Source organism: Cyprinus carpio, chromosome A13 (assembly GCF_018340385.1).
Source record: "Cyprinus carpio isolate SPL01 chromosome A13, ASM1834038v1, whole genome shotgun sequence".
Classification (NCBI taxonomy): domain Eukaryota; kingdom Metazoa; phylum Chordata; class Actinopteri; order Cypriniformes; family Cyprinidae; genus Cyprinus; species Cyprinus carpio.
In genome coordinates this window covers 17,401,741-17,423,446 of record NC_056584.1, presented here as the reverse complement: position 1 = coordinate 17,423,446, position 21,706 = coordinate 17,401,741, and the positions used below count along the sequence as shown (strand labels likewise).

Genomic DNA, 21,706 nt, shown 5'->3' with positions numbered 1-21,706 from the left:
ACTGTTCAAAAGTTTGGGGTCAGTAAGATGTTTTTTTAAGAAAGTAATTTTATTCACAAAGTACACATTAAATTGATGAAAAGTCACAGTAGCGTATTGATAATGCTATATATCTATTGTCTCTATTAAAATATATCTCAAATAAATGCAGCTCTTTTTTCAGCACAACACTGATAATAATAATAATAATAATAATAATAATAATAATAATAAATATTTCTTAAGCACCAAATCATCATATTAGAATGATTTCGGAAGGATCATGTGACACTGAAGACTGGAGTAATTATTCTGAAAATTCAGCTTTGCCATCACAGAAATAAATAACATTTTAAAATATATTTAAATAGAAAATAGTTATTTTAATGTATAATAATACTTCACAACATTACTGTTCTTATTTATTTTCACATAATAGACTTCTTTCAAAAAAGTTTAAAAATATTGCCCAAATATCCCAAATTTTTCAGTGTTACTGTACTGAATATTTGGTAGTATATTAAATATTATAAATATATTATATAAGTAGTATATTATATTACAAATAGAATATTTCATTATTTTATTATAAAAAGTCATTAAGGCCTGGTTCAATTGTATAGAGATAATAAAAACTCACTTTCTCTCCAAAAGCAGAGGCACCACTCGGCTGTGGAGACTTTGCCATCGTGGTAGGAGTCACAGGAGTTGAAGAAGGGCCGTATGCACACTTCATACTTGTCCAGATTAATGGCAGACAGCTCAGCTTGATCCAGATACAGGTCACTGTTCGTGTCCAGCTTAGAGAACATCCAGCCAATAGAGTCCTTACAGGTCGCAACAAGAGTTCGGTCCACAACTGTGCACAAACAATCACAATTAACACAAGAGAAATGCTAGCTTACATACTGTAATACTTCTGCATTTTGTGAGCTTTTTAAACTGGTTTCTAAGAGCCATCTCTCCCAGAACCGCTGATTGCATCGTATTAGCTGTAACAATTTAATCAATGTCCTTTTAAAAGCAAAATTGCCATTCAAATGTTGCTGATAAGACAGTAAATCGCTCTGATGACAACCATGAACAGAAGCTGTTTTATAGACCTTTTTTAAAAAAAAATAAAAAATACCTGTATTAGAAGCAAACAATATAAATGTAACAAACAAAAGAGGCATAGCTAGTTAGAGAACTGATGAGGCATGTGGTTGGTCTGGTAACTTTTCTGCCATTAAATGTACATTTTATATCAAAGTAGATGCAAAAATGGAGTGCTTAAGCATTCAGTTGCATTTCACAATTCAGCAAAACTGCTTTTTGAGTGGATAAAATGCTGCTGGTGCTCTTTGGCCATCAGGATAGGACACAGTTCAAACATAATAGCTGTGAATCTGCTGGTCCTTATCAAAGTTTTACATAGCAGTTTTATTAGCGGCAATTATCATAGGTCCATTTTTAAAATAATAAAAAGAAAACACCATTATGGTGATACAACCAAAACAAATGAGGGTAGAGTCATTGTATGCTGCTGATCAGTAGTGTGTATAGGAAGCTGCTGTAATTTCCGAATATAAAATCACTGGCTAAATAGATGTTAGAGCCTCACTTGATGCAGAACTGGTGACAGGATTCCCTGTGCTGTTCTGCTTGCTGTTGCCTTGGAGCAGTTGGAACCAGTCCCGCAGGCGATCTCCCAGATCTGCCAGGTCCTGCCCTGTGCAACTCTCTATGGACAGAAAAGAAGAGAGACAGAGACAGTGAAAGGAGATAAGGGAGTGTTGGCAGATGTTGATATTAAAGAGTGAAGAACCAAACGTTCTGCATTTGCCCTTCTGAATTTGACAAGAAAAGCCTGCGGAGACTGCAGACACAAATCAGACATAATCAAAGTCAGCAGAAATTCACAAAGCAAGCAGCAGAGAAAGAAAAAGAGCAGCATAGTCTGTTGATAAATCAATAAAGCCTTTGTTAGAGCGAGAGCTGCAGACTGCTCAAGGGACATGAAAGAGAAGGTTATTATTATTAAAATATGATCCTATAAATTTAAAAGCAGGGCCTTCTATTTTGCTTCATTCAATATATAAGGTGCTTCTTTATAAGAGTATCTCAAAGAGATAGTTAATCTAAAAATGAACATTCTGTCATTACTCAGACCTCAGACCTTTATGGCTTAAATTCTTTTGTGGAACACAAATGATATTTTGAAGAATATTTCAACTGTTCAATTTGTTTTTGTCTAAGATAATAGTTTACCCCAAATGCCATCCAAAATATGACTTTGTTTCTTCATCAGGAACAAATTTGGAGATATTTGCTCACCAAATGATCCTCTTCAGTGAATGGGTGGCATCAGAATGAGAGTTCAAACTGCTGATAAAAACATTGCAATAATCCACAAGACTTCAGTCCATCAATTATTGCCTTGTGAACCGAAAATCTGCATGTTTGTAAGGAACAAATTCATCATAAAAACGTTTTTAACTTCAAACCATTGCTTTCAGCTAAAATATGAGCTCTCTATCCATAACACTGCTTTCTCCAATGAAAAAGTCCTCTTGTCTAAATCAAGAGAGAAATATGCACAGATCAAGCACCATTACAAGCAAAAACAACCCACACAGCTCTAAACAAATATGCTGATCGATTTTGATGTGAGAGGACAACAGAGGATAACTTTTGAAGCAAGTGTTATTATGGATTATGGAGACTTTAATAATGAATATGTTTCTTACAAACACAGCTTTTCATTTCACAAGACATTAACTGATGGATTGGAGTCGTGTGGATTACTTGTGTGGATTATTGTGAAGTTTTTATCAGCTGTTTTCATATTTTAGCACCCATTCAGTGCAGAGGATCCACTGGTGAGCAAGTGATGTAATGCTAAATTTCTCCAAATCTGTTCTGATGACTGATTTTGGATGGCCTGAGTGTGAGTAAATTTATAGCAAATTTTCATTTTTTGGGTGAACTATTCCTTTAATGTGGTCCAAAGCAACTGAACTTTTTAAAAAAATAACTTATTTTGTGTTCTACAAAAAAAAAGTCATACTGTCCTGGAATGCCACGAGGTTGAGTAAATCATTTTTGGTGAAATTATCCCTTCAACTAGCTTTGCTAGACCAAATTGAAGCTTTTGGAAGTTTGTGACAGGTAAATACCTTGTTTGCTGTCCACGTCTGTAGCAGGAGCCTCGGTGGCAGTACAGGGGCAGAGACCAGCACATCTTACTTTCAACTCCTTTCCTGTGAGACAAGCCTGCTGCTCCAGTTTGCACTAAATTCAGGTGCAACACACACACACAAAACAAAACACAACACAGGAAGAATAAGCAGAGCCACCATAACACTTGTCCAGGGTCACATGCTTCAGTTCATTGGCATGAATTGTAACCCCAGATAAAGCATAATTATTTCTTCAGACGAGTGAAAATTGCTGGTTGAAGTCAACCTTCATTTCTTCACTCACAAGGTCAGAAATAGATATAACAGAGATAATACATAATTCAACAGAACGGTTCTTTCATTCTCAAGTCCTCAGAATCCTTTCAGACAATTCTTTGACTTTTAAGGACATCAAGGGCCAGACACAATGTATACTAGAGACCATTACACATACTGCGCAAGCAGATTGATCCATGAGTCACACAGAAAATAACAGAGATGAAAAATATGTTTTTTGAATGGCACAGAATAACATCATTATGCATTTATTCTTCCAAACCATGCAAGCAGAAGATGTAGGATAGTGAAAGGATTATGAATTTTCTCTTCAGGTTTGTTGACAGGACTAAGAAAATATTTCTACCTGATATGACTCTTAAAAACTTAAAACTTCGGTGTTAATTCATATATATGAAATAAATCAGTGTTTCCTAATCTTTTGTGTTACACTAATATCATATCATACTGGATATTATTTATCAGGATAATTAACAATATTAAAGTGCCGATTATTACAATGATTCGGGTTTACAAAGTAGTTTTCCTTCCCTTTAATGAGACATATCTTGTTTGTCTTTCACAAATTATTGTGTGCTCTTTGGGAAAATGTTCTGGGGGCATTCATGAGGAAATTTTCTCCAAGAAAGACCTAGCGGCACATTTCTTTATAAATTAATCCAGATGGGACATTTAACAAAATTAAAGAGGTATATATGTGGTCTCTCTTGTGTGGTGGATTTCAGAAGCTCAACAAGTAGGAACTAAATGCAGTTAAAAATCATGATTCGTTATTTTAATGTACTGTCAGCCACAATAGTTACATTCTGTTTTAAAGATTTAACAAAGCAAAACCAATCCTTGGCTGGGAATTACTGATTTAGAGAATATGAAGCACATTTTTTGGTTACCTAAGTTGAAGAAGGTGGAACAAGCACAAAAGGGCAACAAATCCAATTGTATTAAAATAAGCTAAACTGCAGAGAAATCGATCATGTCCATATGATCAATTTCTCTGCAGTTCAGCTTATTTTAATACAATTAAAGGAATCTGAAGGCAGTGTGAAGTACCTGAGAGGCGTAGTTGTGTCCATCAGAGCCACAAACGGGACCAGAGGAAGATACTGGGCAAGCCTTACAGTTACTCTCCTGCTGCTGTCTAATGACCTGCTGCTTCAACCTAAAACAGCCAATATTAACATGGCATCAAAAATAAAATCAGTATTCAATTTAAGATATAAACTCAGGCATGCTTGGTTACTTAAATGCACAGGAACAATGCATCATTGGTCCATTTTTTTATTTAAATTTACAAGAATGTTCTCTGTAGTTAGTAGTGTGCTACAATGAGAACGAGCCTCTAAGGGATGGCCTCAGGAACAAGTTCAGTTTGTAAATAGAACAAACTCCAGGGACTAAATCTGTGTACCTCACAATGTGCCACCAGACAACATGTTACATTTTATGTATATATACATTTTATTTATGTTATATGCGCAGCAGCAGTATTTCTTACATGCTCACAGCAGCATGTCGTGGATGTATTGGCAGTAGCAAGTCTCGGTACTTGCTCTGCTGCTACAGCAGCAGTGTGCCAGATCTATTCCGCGAAGACCACACACATACATTAACACTGCCATATATATTAACATGCTAATTTTATGTTATGCTAATCTAAGAGTTGTCATGACAGAACTATCATAATTTTAGGACCATCATTTTTATGACCGTTTTCAACCCCCTTTTTTTGCTGCTTTGCTTCTGTGTCTTTAAGACTGCTTTCTAAACAGCCATCTTTGCTCATAAGCACTCAGCCAAACATCTGGATTTTAAAGGCTCAGAAATGTGATTCATCATGATATGAATAATGAAAAGCTAGATTGGACAGTTACAATCTGCACAGTGCCTTAAAATGGCACCAAGCTTCTTTTATTCATACCGTCAAAAAAAAACAAACACTGTCCTGTCATTTATTATTGTTATGTGCATGAATACAGAGTCCTGTAGCTGAAGGGCTCACCTTTGCTCCAGCTTTTTGCGGTTGACGCACACAGCACGCTGGTAGCCCTGGGCGACACACACCTTATGTCGGCTGCATTTGACTTTCTGGCAGGGATCTTTAGTGGTGTCCACATCTGCAATGAAGAGAGGTGTACTCAAATAATCTGCTATGCATTCTTTATTATTTAAGATGCTCTTAAGATGCTCTCTGAGATTTCAATATTTCAACCTTTTAATAAATATTATGAATAATGTATTCAATTCCAATAATACATTTAATATTTCAATTATTTATATTTAATTATTATCGGTTATTTATTTTAGACATTTTATTAAATGCTGCCACCACAACCTGAATCAGTTGTTTTTTAGCAGCTGGATACATATAGTTTTTATGAATACTCTGATTCATTTTAATTTTAGTTAAAGGTTTAGTAATTTTGTTGTGTATTTGTAATATTTATTTGTTATGCTCTCTATGCTACAGCTTCAGCCTTAGAGAAGTTTAGACACAGGGAATGCTATTTTATGTTCTTCAGTAAGCCATCATAATAATGCCTTATATCTTATCTCATCATACTACATATAATATTACAAACAAACTCATAATTCTCACTGCATGAAAAACAATATTTCAAGACTGACATATTATTGCAATCTATACACAGTAGCACAAGGTTGATCAGTAAGCCTCACTTCATCACAACAAGCTCAAGCAGATTAAAGAGAACACAAGAATAATGATGTTGCTATAGCAACAGTCCCACTCCTGAGTGAGGACTGATTAGCTGCTCATATAAGTAAAAAAAGAAAAGAAAATAAACAACTCTCTCTCTTTCTCTCTGCATCTATCCGTAATCATCACACACTTTAACATTAAATATATCTTCCGAGCAGTGGCCCTGTGAGCTTGTCCCTACACAATGCATTATAAAGGTCTTCATGTGTAAGTGATGCCAAATCCAGTGTTGAGAGCCAAGGAATCTTGTCCAGTCACCGTCGCATCGTCTCTTTCATCCTTTGTTTACACACAAGGCAGCATTTAATGTGATCATTACAATCGCAGAGTAGAATATAAGGAGCTACTGACTCTATCAAGCAAAGCCAGTGGCTGAGTTAATGCAGCTAATACACATCAGCAGCCAGAGCCACTTAACGCTGAGCATATCAGATCAACTAGCGGGGAAAGGTTCGCAGAGATAAGGACGCGATACATGCTGTGTACACAGGAAAGAGAAAATACAATCACGCTGATAAATAAAACATGCACGCTGTTTAAATAAAGACGTCTCCATTTGTTTTTAATGAACTGAAGCTTTGTATCCTGTTGATGGTCTATTAATTCAGGTACAGACTGACTCAACAGACTGCTGAGATGTTCTTTTCTCAGGTACACACACTGGGAATGTGAAAAAAAAAATCTGCTTGTGATAAACCTGTCCACGTACCAGAAACAATTTGTTGACCTATTAATACACATTCAGCTAATGTGATGTTTGCAGCTCATATGAGACCATAACATCATATGTCTGACATGGACGATTAGCCATAGATATGCAGGAATATGTGCTGTCGTGGAATTTTCACCTTAGGGGTAAAAATCAGGATTAAAAAAAGGAATACGCAAACTACCATTTAAAAGTTCTGAGTTGGCCCAAGTAAGGTTATTTATTTGTTTGTTTATTTGTTTGGAATGATGTTTTATTTTGCAACAATGCATTAAATTGATCAAAAGTGCCAGTAAAGATTTTATAAACGATTCTGTCCTTTTGAACTTTCTATTCATCAAAGAATCCTGAAAAAAAATGTATTGTAGTTTCCACAAAAATATTAAGCAGATGTTTCATGAGCACTAAATCATCATTTTAAAATGATAAAAAAATAATAAATAAAAAAAAAATTTAAAGTAAAAGTAATTTTTTTGCGTGTTTTGAGAAAAACTACTGTCACAATAGATACATCATAAATTTGTCCTGAAGTTGCATGACAACCGCTGCGTTGATAACTTGTAAAAAAGCATATTTGTTCCTCATTAAAAAGGTAAGGACCAGTGCTACCTTTCAAAAAGGCACTATAAATAAGGCTCTTTGAGAATTTCGGTTAGCTGTCTGATGCCTGTAAATCGAAACATGGAGAGCAAATGCTCTTGAAATATCAGACTAGAAATAAAATCTTACAAGGCCAATTATACTACAACATAAAGTAAAAAATGTATATTATTTAACATTTCTTCTACCCTGCAAATTTACAGTATCTAATCTAATTCCTGTTTTGCCACAACAAAGGTGTATTTTAACACTCTTAAAACTTGGCCAAAACAAACTCTTTATTATATTTCAAATGGCTTTCCTTTTACTTTAAAAATTCCTTCAGAACTTCTTTAGAAATTGCAGCTCTTTACAAAATACAAGTGATACAAGTGACACTATAAGATCAGTGAACTGCTCCTAGTTTTTCTCTTTGAAAGAAAAAAGGATCTGAATTTGACTGGTGCCTCCAGTGGCTGCTTTTAAGTGGAAACATCATGTTTCTTGGGGTGTCGAGGGCTGGGACAAATCTCTTTCATCACTGCTTCATTAATTATCTCATAAAGGAGTAAAAATGCATTCAGTGTGGTAAGTAAATAGGTTCCCTTTCGAATGGTCTTTCCCATTCCATCATTGACGATTTTGGGAAAACTCCTGTTTACTCTGTTACTGAAGCCTGAATTGTTCACATTCATGTAGCTGCACGAACCAATAGCGCTTCAACCAGCAAATAGGAGAGGAACCGATTGCTATATACATCTGAGCGCCATTTCATCAGAATTTTTCTCCTTAAGCGATAAAGGTCATCAGATGGGCAAAGTCAGTTTGTCGTCTGTCTGGGCAGTGGCCATGGTTTACATGAGGAGTGGTTTACAGCAGCACAGAAATCATTGCAGGCAATACGTCACGTCCTGCTGAAATGCTCCTGTGCGGCAGCTGTTTCAAGTCGCCAGAAGGCTCCATCCTCCCAGCAGCCTGCCAATCCAGCGCAGCCATGGCCCCAGCCTAACCTGAGCCTGGACTTTAGCAGCACCCCTGGATGATGAAATGCTAACCGTTTCCGAAGCATCAATGTCCCTGCCCCAGAGCGACCTACATACTCAAAAGAGCATTTCTCCTCTTCCCATTATCACAAATGTCAGTTCCCCACCCCTGTGCGGCGAACTACCATTCGAAAAACTAGAATCAATTGCCATCTGACTACAGGCTTGGAAAGCTATCCCAGACGTGCCAAGTTGGGTTCTAAACACCCAGAGAACATGTTTACTCGCTTCAGTTTGCTCATGTTCTCTAGTCCAAAGTACAAACACTTCTCGAAAAAAGGACTGGTTTCTGTCAGTGGATCTGAAAGATGCTTACTTTCACATCCAGATAGCCCCCATCACAGACCGCTCTTGAGATTCGCATTCGAGGGAGTGGCCTATCAATACTACGGGTGTGTGTTCAATACTCTGGGCATATCACTGTTCACAGTGTGTGTGTGTGTTCACTACTGTGTGTGCACTTAAATGGGTTAAATGCAGAGCACGAATTTCGAGTATAGGTCTCCATACTTGGCCACACGTCACTTCACTTTCACTTTCAATACGGAGTCCTGCCATTCGGATTGTCTCTGGCCCCATGCACTTTTACGAAGTGCATAGACATGGCTCTTTTTCCTCTGAGACAGATGGGAATCCGCATTCAGCACTACCTCAATGATTGGCTGGTTTTAGCCAGGTCAGAATGGGAAATCATGTCTCACAGATTGCTGCTGCTCAGCCACCTGGAGCGCCTTGGGTTGAGAATTAATTTAGCCAAGAGCTCTTTGTCTCCCAACCAGCAAGTGGTCTTTCTGGGGACAATTATCGATTCTGGCCGAATGCAGGCATGGATTACTCTGGATTAATTCAATTCAAATTGGGGACTTCATGTCCCCTCAGGATGCTCAGCCTTATGTTGGCTGCTTCCTCTGTGATTCTTCTGGGTCTGCTTCACATGCGGCCCATCCATTACTGGCTCAAAGTCCATGTCCTGTCCCACATTTGGTGCCTGGAATGCTCTCATCTCAGGGTAACCCACTGCTGCATCAGAGCTGTGGCCCCTTGGAAAACCCCTTGCCTGTTTCAATCAGGCGTCCTATTGGGACTGACCTCCAAAAGGAAGGGGGTCACAACAGATGCCTCCAACTTGGGTTGGGGAGCTCTGTTTAAGGACAGAGAGCAGTTCATGTCCCAAGCAGACTGAACCAAGAGGCAGACATGCTGTCCAGGGAAAAGGTAGCTCCAAGAGAATGGAGACTGCATCCCCAATTGGTTCAAATGATTTGGACTGTCACAAAGTGGTTTCACAAAGTCAGATGTTCAGTCCTGCTGGTGGCCCCACTCTAGAGGAGCCAGGTGTGGTTCCCCGAGTTGATTCAGCTGCTATCGGCAGCCCCTTGGCCAATACCACTGAGGAAGGACCTTCTCTCGCAAATGGAGGGCATGATTTGGCATCCCCTGCCAGAGCTGTGGAGCTTTCATGTTTGGCCCCTTGACAGGAGCCTTTACAGCTCCCTGCGATTGTAATTAATACCATTTTAGAGGTGAAAGCTCCATCTAAAAGATGTCTTTATGCCCTTAAATGGTCAGTCTTTTCTGACTGGTGTGCAGTTGAATTTGCCTCGCCCTCATACTGTGCTGACTTGGGATTTATCTCAGGGCCCTGTGAGGCCCTCCCTTTGAACAGCTCCAGACTTGCGGCCCCTGTCGCTTAAGACTGCCCTCCTTCTGGCGTGAACAAATCAGGCTTCAGTATCAGAGTAAACAGGAGTTTCACAAAAAGTGTCAGTGACACAGCGCTCGTTCCCTTATCTCAGGGACAGAGGTTACGTTAGTAACCGGAGCGTTCTATGTAATACATTTTTAAAAATAAATATGTGCGTATACTTATGTGTACATGTGTTTTTCCTCTCCACTGTGCTACCATCTAAAAATGTTGAGCTCAAACTAAAAGTTCAACTTTCAAAAAAAAGCACTTCGGGCTCTTGCATTTTTTCCCCCAATCCTCTCTCCAGGTCTCACGTTTTTCACAGCAAAAAGCCTTCTGTGTGAATGGCCCCTAAGAAAAGTCCATAAAAATAGGGCCCAATGTATTGTGTTAATATGAAGAAATTTTCTGCATTTTCTGCACAGTGTAAGGCCCGCTTATGTATGTGATTAATACATATGGTTGGGTTTGGTTTTAATACTAAAATGTTCAAACTATTAATAGCACAAATACAAACTCTTAAATATCACATTTAGCGTTATATGTGTGAATTCCTGCTCTGTAACACCTTTGACAAATGGATCTGATAATAATTCCCTAACTGTCACAGAGAATAACTTCAATTAATGAGTTTCAAACAAAAGATTTGTGATGGGAGTAGTGGCGGCTGTGCAAGGAGCTTTATTGCCAACTCTGCAAAATGGACCATCGGGTTCATGGACCTCTCTTCTTGGACATATGAAGCTTAAGTGGATTTGTGCTTTGAAGGAACAAAGCCAGTGTCAGTCAGTGCTAAATCAAGCCTCCGGGGCTCTTACTGGGCCTTCAGTGGAACTAGCAATTATCCATTAATTACATCCTGAGATATTTGCTAATGGACTCCTCCATTCTGAGGACTTCACTTCAACTGAAAAATCAAGACATAATGTTCAAATGTGCCCGGGCAGTCTCTTTACTCTAGCAAAATGAGGAGATGACCTCATCTCTTGTGTAAGCAATTAGTGTTTGGCAGCCAAGAAGAAAAGAAGGGCTGTCTGCTCTGACAAACATACGCAGACCACGGTCAAGCCTAACTGCACCATTGAATAATAATTACAGTGCTTGCATGCCACTGTTAGGGGTTTGTTTTAAAACACTAAATATTAAATTTCTGACCAAATGAATTCAGTAATTAGTTCAGATTAAAGCACTTAACATGCTGTCTGGTTTCAAACTTTAATTCTAGACAATTTCAATTTTTATTAAAAATGTTTTTTGTTTGTTTGCTTTTTTAAATTAGATTAACTAATAAAGTTTGAAAAAAATCTCCCACTGACTTGCTGAAAATGTTTAAATCTATTCAAATCATTGTTATATTTGCACACTTCTTACTGAATACTGCATACTGAATTATGACTAGTCCTGATTTCCTTGAATATATTACACTGTGTTGATTCTTGTGTGCAACTGACAGAAAACAAAATGCATGTCGAGTATCATGACAACAACAAACTTCATTTACACAGAAACAAAACTTAAAATTGGCACTAGTTCTGAAAATCTAGTCTGAATATTTAACCTAATGTAAAATCTAGCTCCATTTGAAAATAAACACTTAAATATAATGGCTAAAAGATCACTTCAATAAATGTTATAATGTGATACTATTAGTAATATTAAAGATGACTTACTTTCATTCGAGCCTTGACTTTCATCCCATGATCTGATGTAATCGTCCTGACAAAAACAAAGAAGTAAAAACAGTCAAATGTGCTGCACAGAATAAACTTTAGCATTTAGTCAAGAATAATACTTCTATCACTGTGCATCTATCATTAACCAAACATAAAAGTACAATACTAAGATATTTTAATTGTGAAAAGCTGTGGAAAAGCACTAATGGAAAAAGGAGGGATGGAACTTAAGAAGAAAAATTCTAAAAAAAGATAAACAAGGCAAAAAAGGTGATCGCTTGAAATGTCAAACAAAGATGCATAAGCAACTTAGCACAAAAAGTGGGCTAAAGCTTTGATAGCGAATATCAGATTAAGCATTTTAAAAGAGACATTAAACAGAAGCAAAGTCATGATACAGCACTACTGACCTCCACTTCCTGGTGAAATGTGAGAAAGATGAATCAAAGACAAAAGATAAGGAGACAGTTAGAGGAGAGCGATGCATCTCTGAGAAGCAACTATTAAGAAAAAAGACAGGCTCCAACTGCTAAAAAACATCTATTCGCCTCCTGGGTAAAACTTTGAATATATCCTTGATATTCCCTCATGTGTCCTTATAAAACAGGCAGTTGCTTTAAGATAATTATAGACTAGAAATATTTTAGCACTCTGACTAATAATAATAATACCCTTTTTTGTAAAGTTCACAAGCTTATTAATGTCATCAGCAGTCATTTATCTATGCAGTTGTATGTATAAACGAGGTAGAATTGCATATTGAATGAATTTGGCTTTGTCAGCTACAACAGCGCAATAAATATATATTTTTCTGCAGCACATGTTTAAGTCATAAGTCAAGTGGCAATACATATGCTTTATCACTCCTGAAATGTAGACCATTGAAAAATGACATTTTCGTTACATATTTAACTTAATAGGTCTACTTCATGAATATATACCAACCACTTTTGTAGACCTTGATAAAATACATTACTGCTAAATCTATTTAAGACCTGAATTAAAATAAAAATAAAAATACACGCTAAAAACTATTACTGTATGAATATGTGCTCCTATTATGATATAACCTTGTCAAAGGCCAGTGACTCAAAATTCAGTGCTGCATTGCTTAACTGCAACAATCCCTGGTGCTGGACAACCTTGTTATTGAGTTCCTGATACCTGCATTATTTAAGTCAGTTTTTGCTGTCTTAGCATAGTAGATACTGTGTACTGAGAAATTAGGTGTCCATATCAGTAAACATCGAATGGACAGAGTGGTGAAACCTCTTAGTTTATGCAAAGTGAAGCAGCCACCCATGCAAACACAACCCTTAATTCGTTCGATATGCACTTTTTTGAGAAGAGAGCTGTACACTAAGCATGAAGTATGTGGAAAATGTTGTGCCACATCAATGTGTTTCCCCTCTCTGAAAAGATGCAAGAATGAGTCAGAATAGAAAAGTATCACCATAACTCACAAAAATATTGCCCCAACATATCATCTAATTTTATATGACCATCATCACAACACATCATCATCAAGATTTCTTATAAGCTTAAAAAGCTTAAGATTTCTTCAAGCTTAATAGAGTACAACAGTGCCCAGCCACTTTTTCACTGGCATTTGTTCCAGAAGTATTTTTCCAATAGGGATGATTAAAAAAGTCTTTGTTCAAGACTTATAAACCACAAATCAAATCAACAAGCTATAAACTATACAAACTTTAATTTGATACAAAACAGTATCTAAAAATCTGACAAAAAGACAAAGGTACAAAGCTGTGTACTTAACGGCTTTATTGGGGGAAAGAATTACAATCCAATGAAGCACTGTGAATAACATGATTAAATTAAATATTATGCAAAAATATAAAACTATTGATTTTAATATGTTTAATATTTAGTAACAATGATGCAGAATCCCGACAATTTGTTGTCTTTGATAGCATAAAGACATTTCAAGAGTCAGCAGCACTTGAGACCACAGTCTAGGAAGCAGTCATCCACAGATGAGCATCTCCTGTATCCGGAGTCAGCTCGTCTTTGGCCTGCCTTGAGTAAAGGCTGCCAGGACTATTCCTCAGAGGACCCCAGTCTCATCAAAAACACCACAGAATGCATCAACCCCTCCTGTGCTGACTGACAGCTCTTTTATCCCTCATATCTCTGCAATGTAATGGGCATGTCTGAACATGCACTCTGTAAATTCAGTTTTGAATTGGAGGCCCTCAAAACACCTGTGTATGTTTACATGACATACAAGCAATTGACTGGCACCTGGAAGAGGATGAAAAGTGATACACACATACATGTGTGTGTGTGTGTTCAAGCAGCAGTTGGTGGGTGAACTGAATCTGTCTTTTTCACTCAAACTTAACAGTTACATCACAATGCAGAGAAAAAAATGCAGGAGCATACCATTGTGCTCCTGTGTTGCTGCTGCTACGAAAACATCTGCGACAGTGACACAGCAGGAATATGTCAAGGAATTAAAATCACTAAAAATATGGGTTTATTAAAAGTGACAGATTCAAAACTGTCAAATTACATCAGAAGTTTATTTAAATTTCTTAATTCACCAAATATGGCAAAATATTAACGTGTATTTACCTGTCAATTCACAGGTTTCATGTAACGTCATATCCTTCCACCTGGAAGGCAAAACAAGGCTTTCCTCCACCGCCTGCCAGTTATTTTATTACTAGGTTTGTACTAAGTCCTAATGTACTAAGAAAGCGGCAACCTCCAGCTCTCTCTCATGAAGCCAACAAGGAAGTGACTTAAACTGTAATTCTTGACTTAAACTGTAAAACTGGCCACTAGAGGCTGGCTGCAAAAGGGAGTCAATCCCATAGACTCCCCATGTTAAAATGCGCAACTTTACAGCAGAAAAAAACGTTTACATCCTGGTTCAAAAACTGATTTTAGTCTATATAGCTAATTTTGCCCTTCATGACAACTGTTAGGGGGGTGAATTTTTTATAACTCATCCATTTAAATTATATTAAGCCTTTAAGTTCTACATAATTAAGGGCGTGGTCACTTGAGTGACAGGTGGATTGCCGCTGCTGACACTGCCGTTGAGCTAGGTTGGCATGGCTTCAGCAACCAGCTCCCGCCATTTCCCATTTTCAATTATCCGGGAGTAACGTGTGGTGACGCGCTGCCAAGATGGCGACGGCCTGCTCTGCCCACTTTGAGCTTCAAAAACACTCTTCAGGAATCTACGGGTGACGTCACGGACTCTACGTCCATGTTTTTATACAGTCTATGGCACTAAGACAGTAAATTCAGTATACAACGTATTTATGATGCATACATACACTTATTGATATACATGCAAGCAGATGAGCCCAAAATATGATTGTAATGCACAAATTTTCACATTAAGCACTTTTCCATAGAAAACCATTATAAAGAAAATGCTTCACTTGTATTTTGGTGAAACGCTTTCATATTATTAGCTAATCTGAGTGACTGAATATAGTATGCATAATCAATAAATTATATTTTGGATCTTTTAATATCTCTGTTTTACTACATTATACCACAATAAGAATTTTTCACGTCAAGTGTTTTTGAACTACATGATGTCCGATTCGTGAAAAATGACTGATCTGATTCTTGAGTCAGTCTTAAAAGATTCAGCCTTGAACCCGCTGTTAAGTTTGAATCAGACTCACTCAGAAAGTGAATCATTCAGAGAACTGTGAGTAATTTTTGGATTTGTCAGGTTCTAAATAAATCAGAACCGTGATGTGTGATTCCGATTCGTGAGACATGCATCAGTCTATTTAATCATTGACAACGTGTAAATAAAAATATACAGAGATTTGCAGAGATTTGTTGTATAATTTAGTCTAAAAACATTTTCCCCAAACAGGCACAGTTGTTCTTACAAAACAGTGATAAATGTATGCCACATATAAAATCAGGATCACTAAGAGCATTATATTTGTACAAGTTTATACTAAATGCAACTAGAAAAAACACACTACATCATCATATCTCCTAAAACATCCTTGTTTTTAGTTGTTAAGAACTAAAGTAAGATGTTCTGCACTAATGAACAATACTGAAGTGCTACTGAACAATAGTGTTCATCATGTAATTCTGTAATTTGTAACAAAAAAAGTCATTTTACTCCAAAATATTTTAATTTTTAAGACAGCCCTTGTCGCTTTTTTGCCTGACACACGGATTTCAGCTAACAGCCTCCAACCTCATTGTCTCTTTAATTTCATGTCATGCCTTGTAAACTTGAGGGGATTCAAGTTTGGCTGTGACTATTTTGCCTTTTCTGTTTCCACACATACTAGAGATTCGCTATGACAAGTTTTGCATGCTCAAAATTATTCCTTGTTGGAGGCGCACAGTGAAGCAGCCTTCCATAATTGATTAAAGCCGGATGAACCCTGGTGGTAATGACCTCACAATAGCCTCACACCTACACATTCTTCACTCCACTGTGTTGCCGGGAATCATACAGGCTCCTCACAGTTCATAAACACCCCAGGCACACATCCATTGTCCCTTTGACTTTGAATCTAATCGGCTGTGTTCCACAAGCCAAGAAATCAAGAGGAAAAACAGATACTGTATTATATATCAGAACCTTCCAAACTATGTTTTCACTGTCACACCACGGCTATAGCTGACAGGCAAGCACAAGCCTCCCACTTGATTTATGCATTGGGCCTTTTCCGAATGGGCTTTTCAGATTAACCGCACACAGGCACATCAAAAGCACTGCTAACAGCCCACTCCCTTGACTGTGAACATATCATGGCTTTCCTCATGTAGAAAAAAACTTTGGCCTGCCATTCTGTTTTTGTAGAGCCAATAGTGGCAGGCAGCTCCTCCAGGACAGAACTCCAAAGAGAGTGCTGACTTTTCAGTGAGAATGCCCAGAGAGTGTTTGTCACTGACTCATGCCTTTAAGTGAAAACATAACTGAGGCGGGTGACTTTTAGAGTTATCTCTTAGAGACATAAGAGGTTAACACGTGCACTTTGATGCATGAGAAATGTAACAAATTGAGGTTGCTTGACTTGAAGCCTGACTCACTGTAAACAGATAAAGTGATCCATCTAGCACAGATACACAGCACTGTAATGTGCTATAATGGACAATACACAGATGGACAATGAGATCACATTGTAATATTAACGATTTCAGCAACTCAAGCAATAACTTATAATGATAAATCATAGTTTGCCAACTTGTGCCCCAGGTTGGAAAAAAATGAAGTGTTATACAATAGTTCAATAAACAAGTTAATACTGAGCAAAGGCACATTTACACCAAAAATGGTAACTATAAAGTAGACTACGATGATAGTTATATTGGCGTCCACGCCAACAGACAATAACATTCTGTTTATTATAAGCGCAAGCTGCAGTTATTGCATCTGCCACTTTAAATACTCAAGCTCTTTATAATTGGGAAGATTCTAATTTGATTTAATTGCTTTTTATTTTTTTTTTTGTAAATTAAAAAATCCTTTTGAAAGTGACTGGTAGCCAGACCAATGGCAGATGGGCAATGCTAGCAGTGCAGAAATGACATAAAACCCATTAAGATAAACTTTATACTTTTCTTAATGGGATTTGGAGCATTAAATGATCTCGAACACACCCAGAAAAGGTTCAATATTCCGACCTCTTCAGCATCAATAACACTCCCACAGACTCTAAGGGCCCAACTGACAGCTCTGAAAGTGAGAGTGAGAGAGAACAATACAGCGCAGGCAAGTGCTGCCTTTAAATGAGCAAATCTGACACTAGAAGCAGTCAATAAGGCATTCTCTGCTTGTGAAAGGAAGACATGAGGGACTCAAATCCTGGTGGGGGGGGGATATGGGGGGGTGACAGGCTTGACAGTTCATGTCACCTCCATCCCTTTACAGAGCACTTTAGGCTTAATCCAGCCTCATTAATGCTAGAAGCGAAATGTACTTTAATGGGGTTTAGAACAAGTCACTTAAATTGGCCACCTTCATCAAGGATAAGCAGTCTTGGGGACAAAAATAACACTGTCATGCTTGTATTTGTAATTGGATGCCCAGAACAAGAGCCTTTTTATTTGGCGGTTTTGGTAGGTCAGCTTGATCTTCAGAGAACACAGTGTTTGGTACCCAGACTCCCAGGGGCTGCAGGAAACAAGTCAAGAGAGTGACAGAAAAGTAAGTGTTGCACATATTGGTAAAGGAAGGACATGTTAAAAGAGTTGTAAGACCAATTTCACATCTGGAACTCGACCAAAGCCTCCAAAAATTAGCCTGGGTATACCATGCACCGCACCTGCACTCTCCAGATAAAAAGTCTAATTCAGCAAGAAAGGCCCAGACCCCAGGAGCAGAATGATGAAAGGCCAGTTTCTCTCCACTCAATTAAAGCCCACCTACACTCCTGGTCTATAGCCAAGACGTGGTGCTGCAATGCTCTCACTCGATTTTGTCAACAGCCATCCCACCGCACTTAATTTCCCCCACCCCACAGGCCCATGACCTCCTTCTCCGGACAATCCGTCCTGTTGAGTCTATCAAATGGGGCTGAGAGTGACAAACAGATGTGCATAAAAATGCATCGACTGTATTAAAAAAAAAGCATAATGTTTTGCATTTGGGTGCACTGAATGCTGATGTCTGAGATCTTAATGGGGTGTTTGGGTGTATAATCTTAAACTGCATTATTCGTAATTATGGACCTTATGCTATGCGGCTCTGGCACTTGCGAGGGCATTCCTACCTCCACGAGCAAGCGACTGGAATCTTGATGGACCGAGGCAGGCCAATGCTGAAGTTCTCTGCGGTAGGTCTGCACATCCAATCGGCTTGTCAGTTGAGATCACTCACTTCTTTTGACAGCCGAATATTGAGCATTTGCATACCACCAGGTTATTTTAAACCACATTCGTCAGCAACGAACACATACTTGCTTAGCTGTGCCAAACAAAGCCCTCGACAGAGTTCTGTCCAAAAAAGAGACCATTCAATATTTAAGCCACAGTGAAAATTTTATAAATTGAGAAAAAGACACATCAAAGCATGCAATCACAGGGAAAAGGCTTCCTCCACCCACCCTAAAAAATGAAATGTGCATTTTAAATTCAGTGCCAGTGAATGGTTAAATGGAAGACAATTTTCAGTGCAGGCTTGAAACATTTTTGCCTCATTAAAAGTGTAGTGGAGGAATAACAGGTGCAAGCCGACACAGCGTTCCGAGGCTAAGGGAAAGCACAGATTTTTAATGAGCTTCTTCTACATTGAGAAGTGGGGGAGAGAAAGAGAGTATTTGCCAGCCACCGGAGAATTGGCCAGAGCTGCTGTTTGTTTACTTGCAGTAGCATAGATAACGGATTCACTCCTGGTTTCTCTCTTTAACAGCCGGGTAAGGTGTGGGTTGAAATTAGAGTCATTTACCCTGAGTATTTCTAAATGCATTTACAGATAATGAACATGAACATATCACCCAAGAAGTTTAATAGGAAGAAAGTCCAAGCGAGCAAATGTGCACTAAATTGATCCATTTCATCATTTTTTTTACTCCCTTAAATATTTTTTTTTATCATATCTCGTTTATATGTAGACTGTAATGTTGGAAAATTCTGATATATAGCTCACATCAAAATTAATGTTGCAATGGCAATCATGAATATAATGGGGATTTGTCATTTTAAACGACCCAGTGTATTACATTCTTGCTGTATATTTGGTCTTAAATACTGACCATGAAATATGATTTAATTTTCCACTTGTATGGAAATAGATAAGAGAGCATGCCACAAATGGTTCTCATTCAGTCAGTTGATCAGTCACTATGATTTAAAAAATACTTAAATAAATACAAATCAAAACTCAATGCAAACTGAAGAATATGACACTTTTTTGGAAGTCTCAAAAAGCATTATAAAATCAAGCAACTATTTTTTTTTTAGAATGACTTTTTAAATGGACCTCACTCAATATGGTAAAATGAGACTCTGACATACTTCACTAAGATTCCCAGATGGGACTAAATTATGATGAGCTGGATAGCTTTGACATGCCCTGACTATTCTCAAAAGGCAAAACGTTTTCAGACCAATGTCTTCACTTTAAAGAAGTCCATTTTTAGATTTATTTCATCTGTAGGAAGGGTAGACAGACTGTCTGAAAGATCTTTGTGTCAACTTTCCATTTTTAGGTATCATATCTCATATGATATCATAGATTTGACAAAACAAGGTAATAAAATCTATCCACATACCATAACAAGACTTTTGAATTACAGAAGGCCTGACAGCAGGTTGGTAGTTCACATAAATTTTTTGAAGCATTTAGGCTTCTGTGATATTTCAAGTAATCATAAAAGAAATAATAATAATAATAATAATAATTAAAAAAAAAATGGCCTGAATCTACATAATTTGAAAGAGCTACATTTATATATATACATACATACATACATACACACACACACACACACACACACACACACACACACACACATTTTATTTAAATATTTCTATTTATAATGAAATAAAAAGTAATCAGAGCTCAGAACTTCAACATCAGTCTCATTACAATGGTCTCATACTGTATCTAAAAAATAAAAATGTTAGAATCAACCAAGAATGGAATGCACAATGAACATAAAATATTAATGTCAAATTACACGCTTCCATATATGCATCAGCGTGTGCTCAGGAGCCTTTCATGTTCTGCTGCTTTCATCAGTGTTCGCTTGAGTTATATCATTATTCTGCTCTGAGAACCTCTAAAGAATTTAAAAGCCAACATCAATTTGGATTATTTGCCTTTGTCACAAGCAACACTTTAAAGATTAAATAAGACGTATTCAGAGAGAGATTAATTTTCAGAGTCTACATTAGTTCCATCTCTGTCTCTGATCAAAGATAACTGGTGACTGTTAAAAAGGTACTGAACTGTGTCAGAGGGCCTGTTGATGTCTCACAATCCTTGCAATCTCAGAATAATAAATACATTCATGAGCATGGTTTACCATGATATGAAACCACTTACAAATGCATTTTAATATGGATTCTAATGATTTTTTTGTTTTTGTTTTGACAGTAGCCAGAGCTGATAGTCTGTGTGAGTGCATTAAAATCAATATCCAAATATTATGCAAATTATGTGAATCCTTGAAGTGTGTGGATGGGCATATATCAAGCTAAAAAGTTACTCCTTTGGCAGTAAGGCAGCTAGTTAGAATAAATATTTTGGTTGGGAGACCTGTTTACTTTTTTGGTGCAAGGGGTCTTTTTGTTCAAGGGGTCCTACTTCCGTCATATCCTGCACATATTGCATGTTAAAAGCATGTTAATCACTCACAATAAGGGACTTCCCATCTGTGCAGTGGCATGACAACCCAAACAAAACAGCAGACAGCATGTCATGGGCCAGTGCTATTCAGTGCTACTGAAGTGTGTCACCTCAAGTACAGTAGAAACAGCAGTATTTTACAACTGTAACAACCTGTATTTTAATTAGATGGTTGAGTCAGAGACAGTAAAATGGCTGGGACTTTTTTCCTCAAAGCTGTTTTGGTTTTCTTTTCATCCATCAAAACACCCGCATTTGTTGGACAAGCATCTCTCCTCTGCTATTCATATGCTTTAGATGGTGTGATCAATAGCCATTGATTGGAGAATATCGAGTCTGCTGCAGGGCCGAGTTTGAATGTAAGCCACCGATGTAGAAATGCTGTGTCCTTCTATTTATAATCCCGGTCTAATTCACACTTAATCTTTTCGTTCCCACATTTTGATAAATTCAGGGTTCTCTTAGATGTGTTTTTCCACCGTAATCATTTAAGGAGTTATATACTTAATCCAGTTCTAGAAGGGTAAAAATAGCTACCGGCCAAAC

The 21,706-nt window shown here is 37.6% G+C and overlaps 1 protein-coding gene across 2 annotated transcripts in view; it reads right to left on the bottom strand.

Annotated features, from left to right (window-relative positions):
• The window catches only part of LOC109066091 (testican-2-like), a 30,178-nt gene that overhangs the window by 7,350 nt on the left and 1,122 nt on the right, over positions 1-21,706 (bottom strand). Inside the window, exons 2-8 of one of the 2 annotated variants that reach the window (XM_042769080.1) lie at positions 12,258-12,266; positions 11,845-11,890; positions 5,437-5,551; positions 4,488-4,596; positions 3,138-3,252; positions 1,583-1,702; positions 620-838 (exon numbers count right to left, since the gene is read on the bottom strand). In XM_042769080.1, the coding sequence (XP_042625014.1) occupies positions 620-838; positions 1,583-1,702; positions 3,138-3,252; positions 4,488-4,596; positions 5,437-5,551; positions 11,845-11,890; positions 12,258-12,266 (733 nt within the window). The remainder of the gene's footprint in view (positions 1-619; positions 839-1,582; positions 1,703-3,137; positions 3,253-4,487; positions 4,597-5,436; positions 5,552-11,844; positions 11,891-12,257; positions 12,267-21,706) is intronic. The other variant, XM_042769081.1, reaches the window with a different exon arrangement.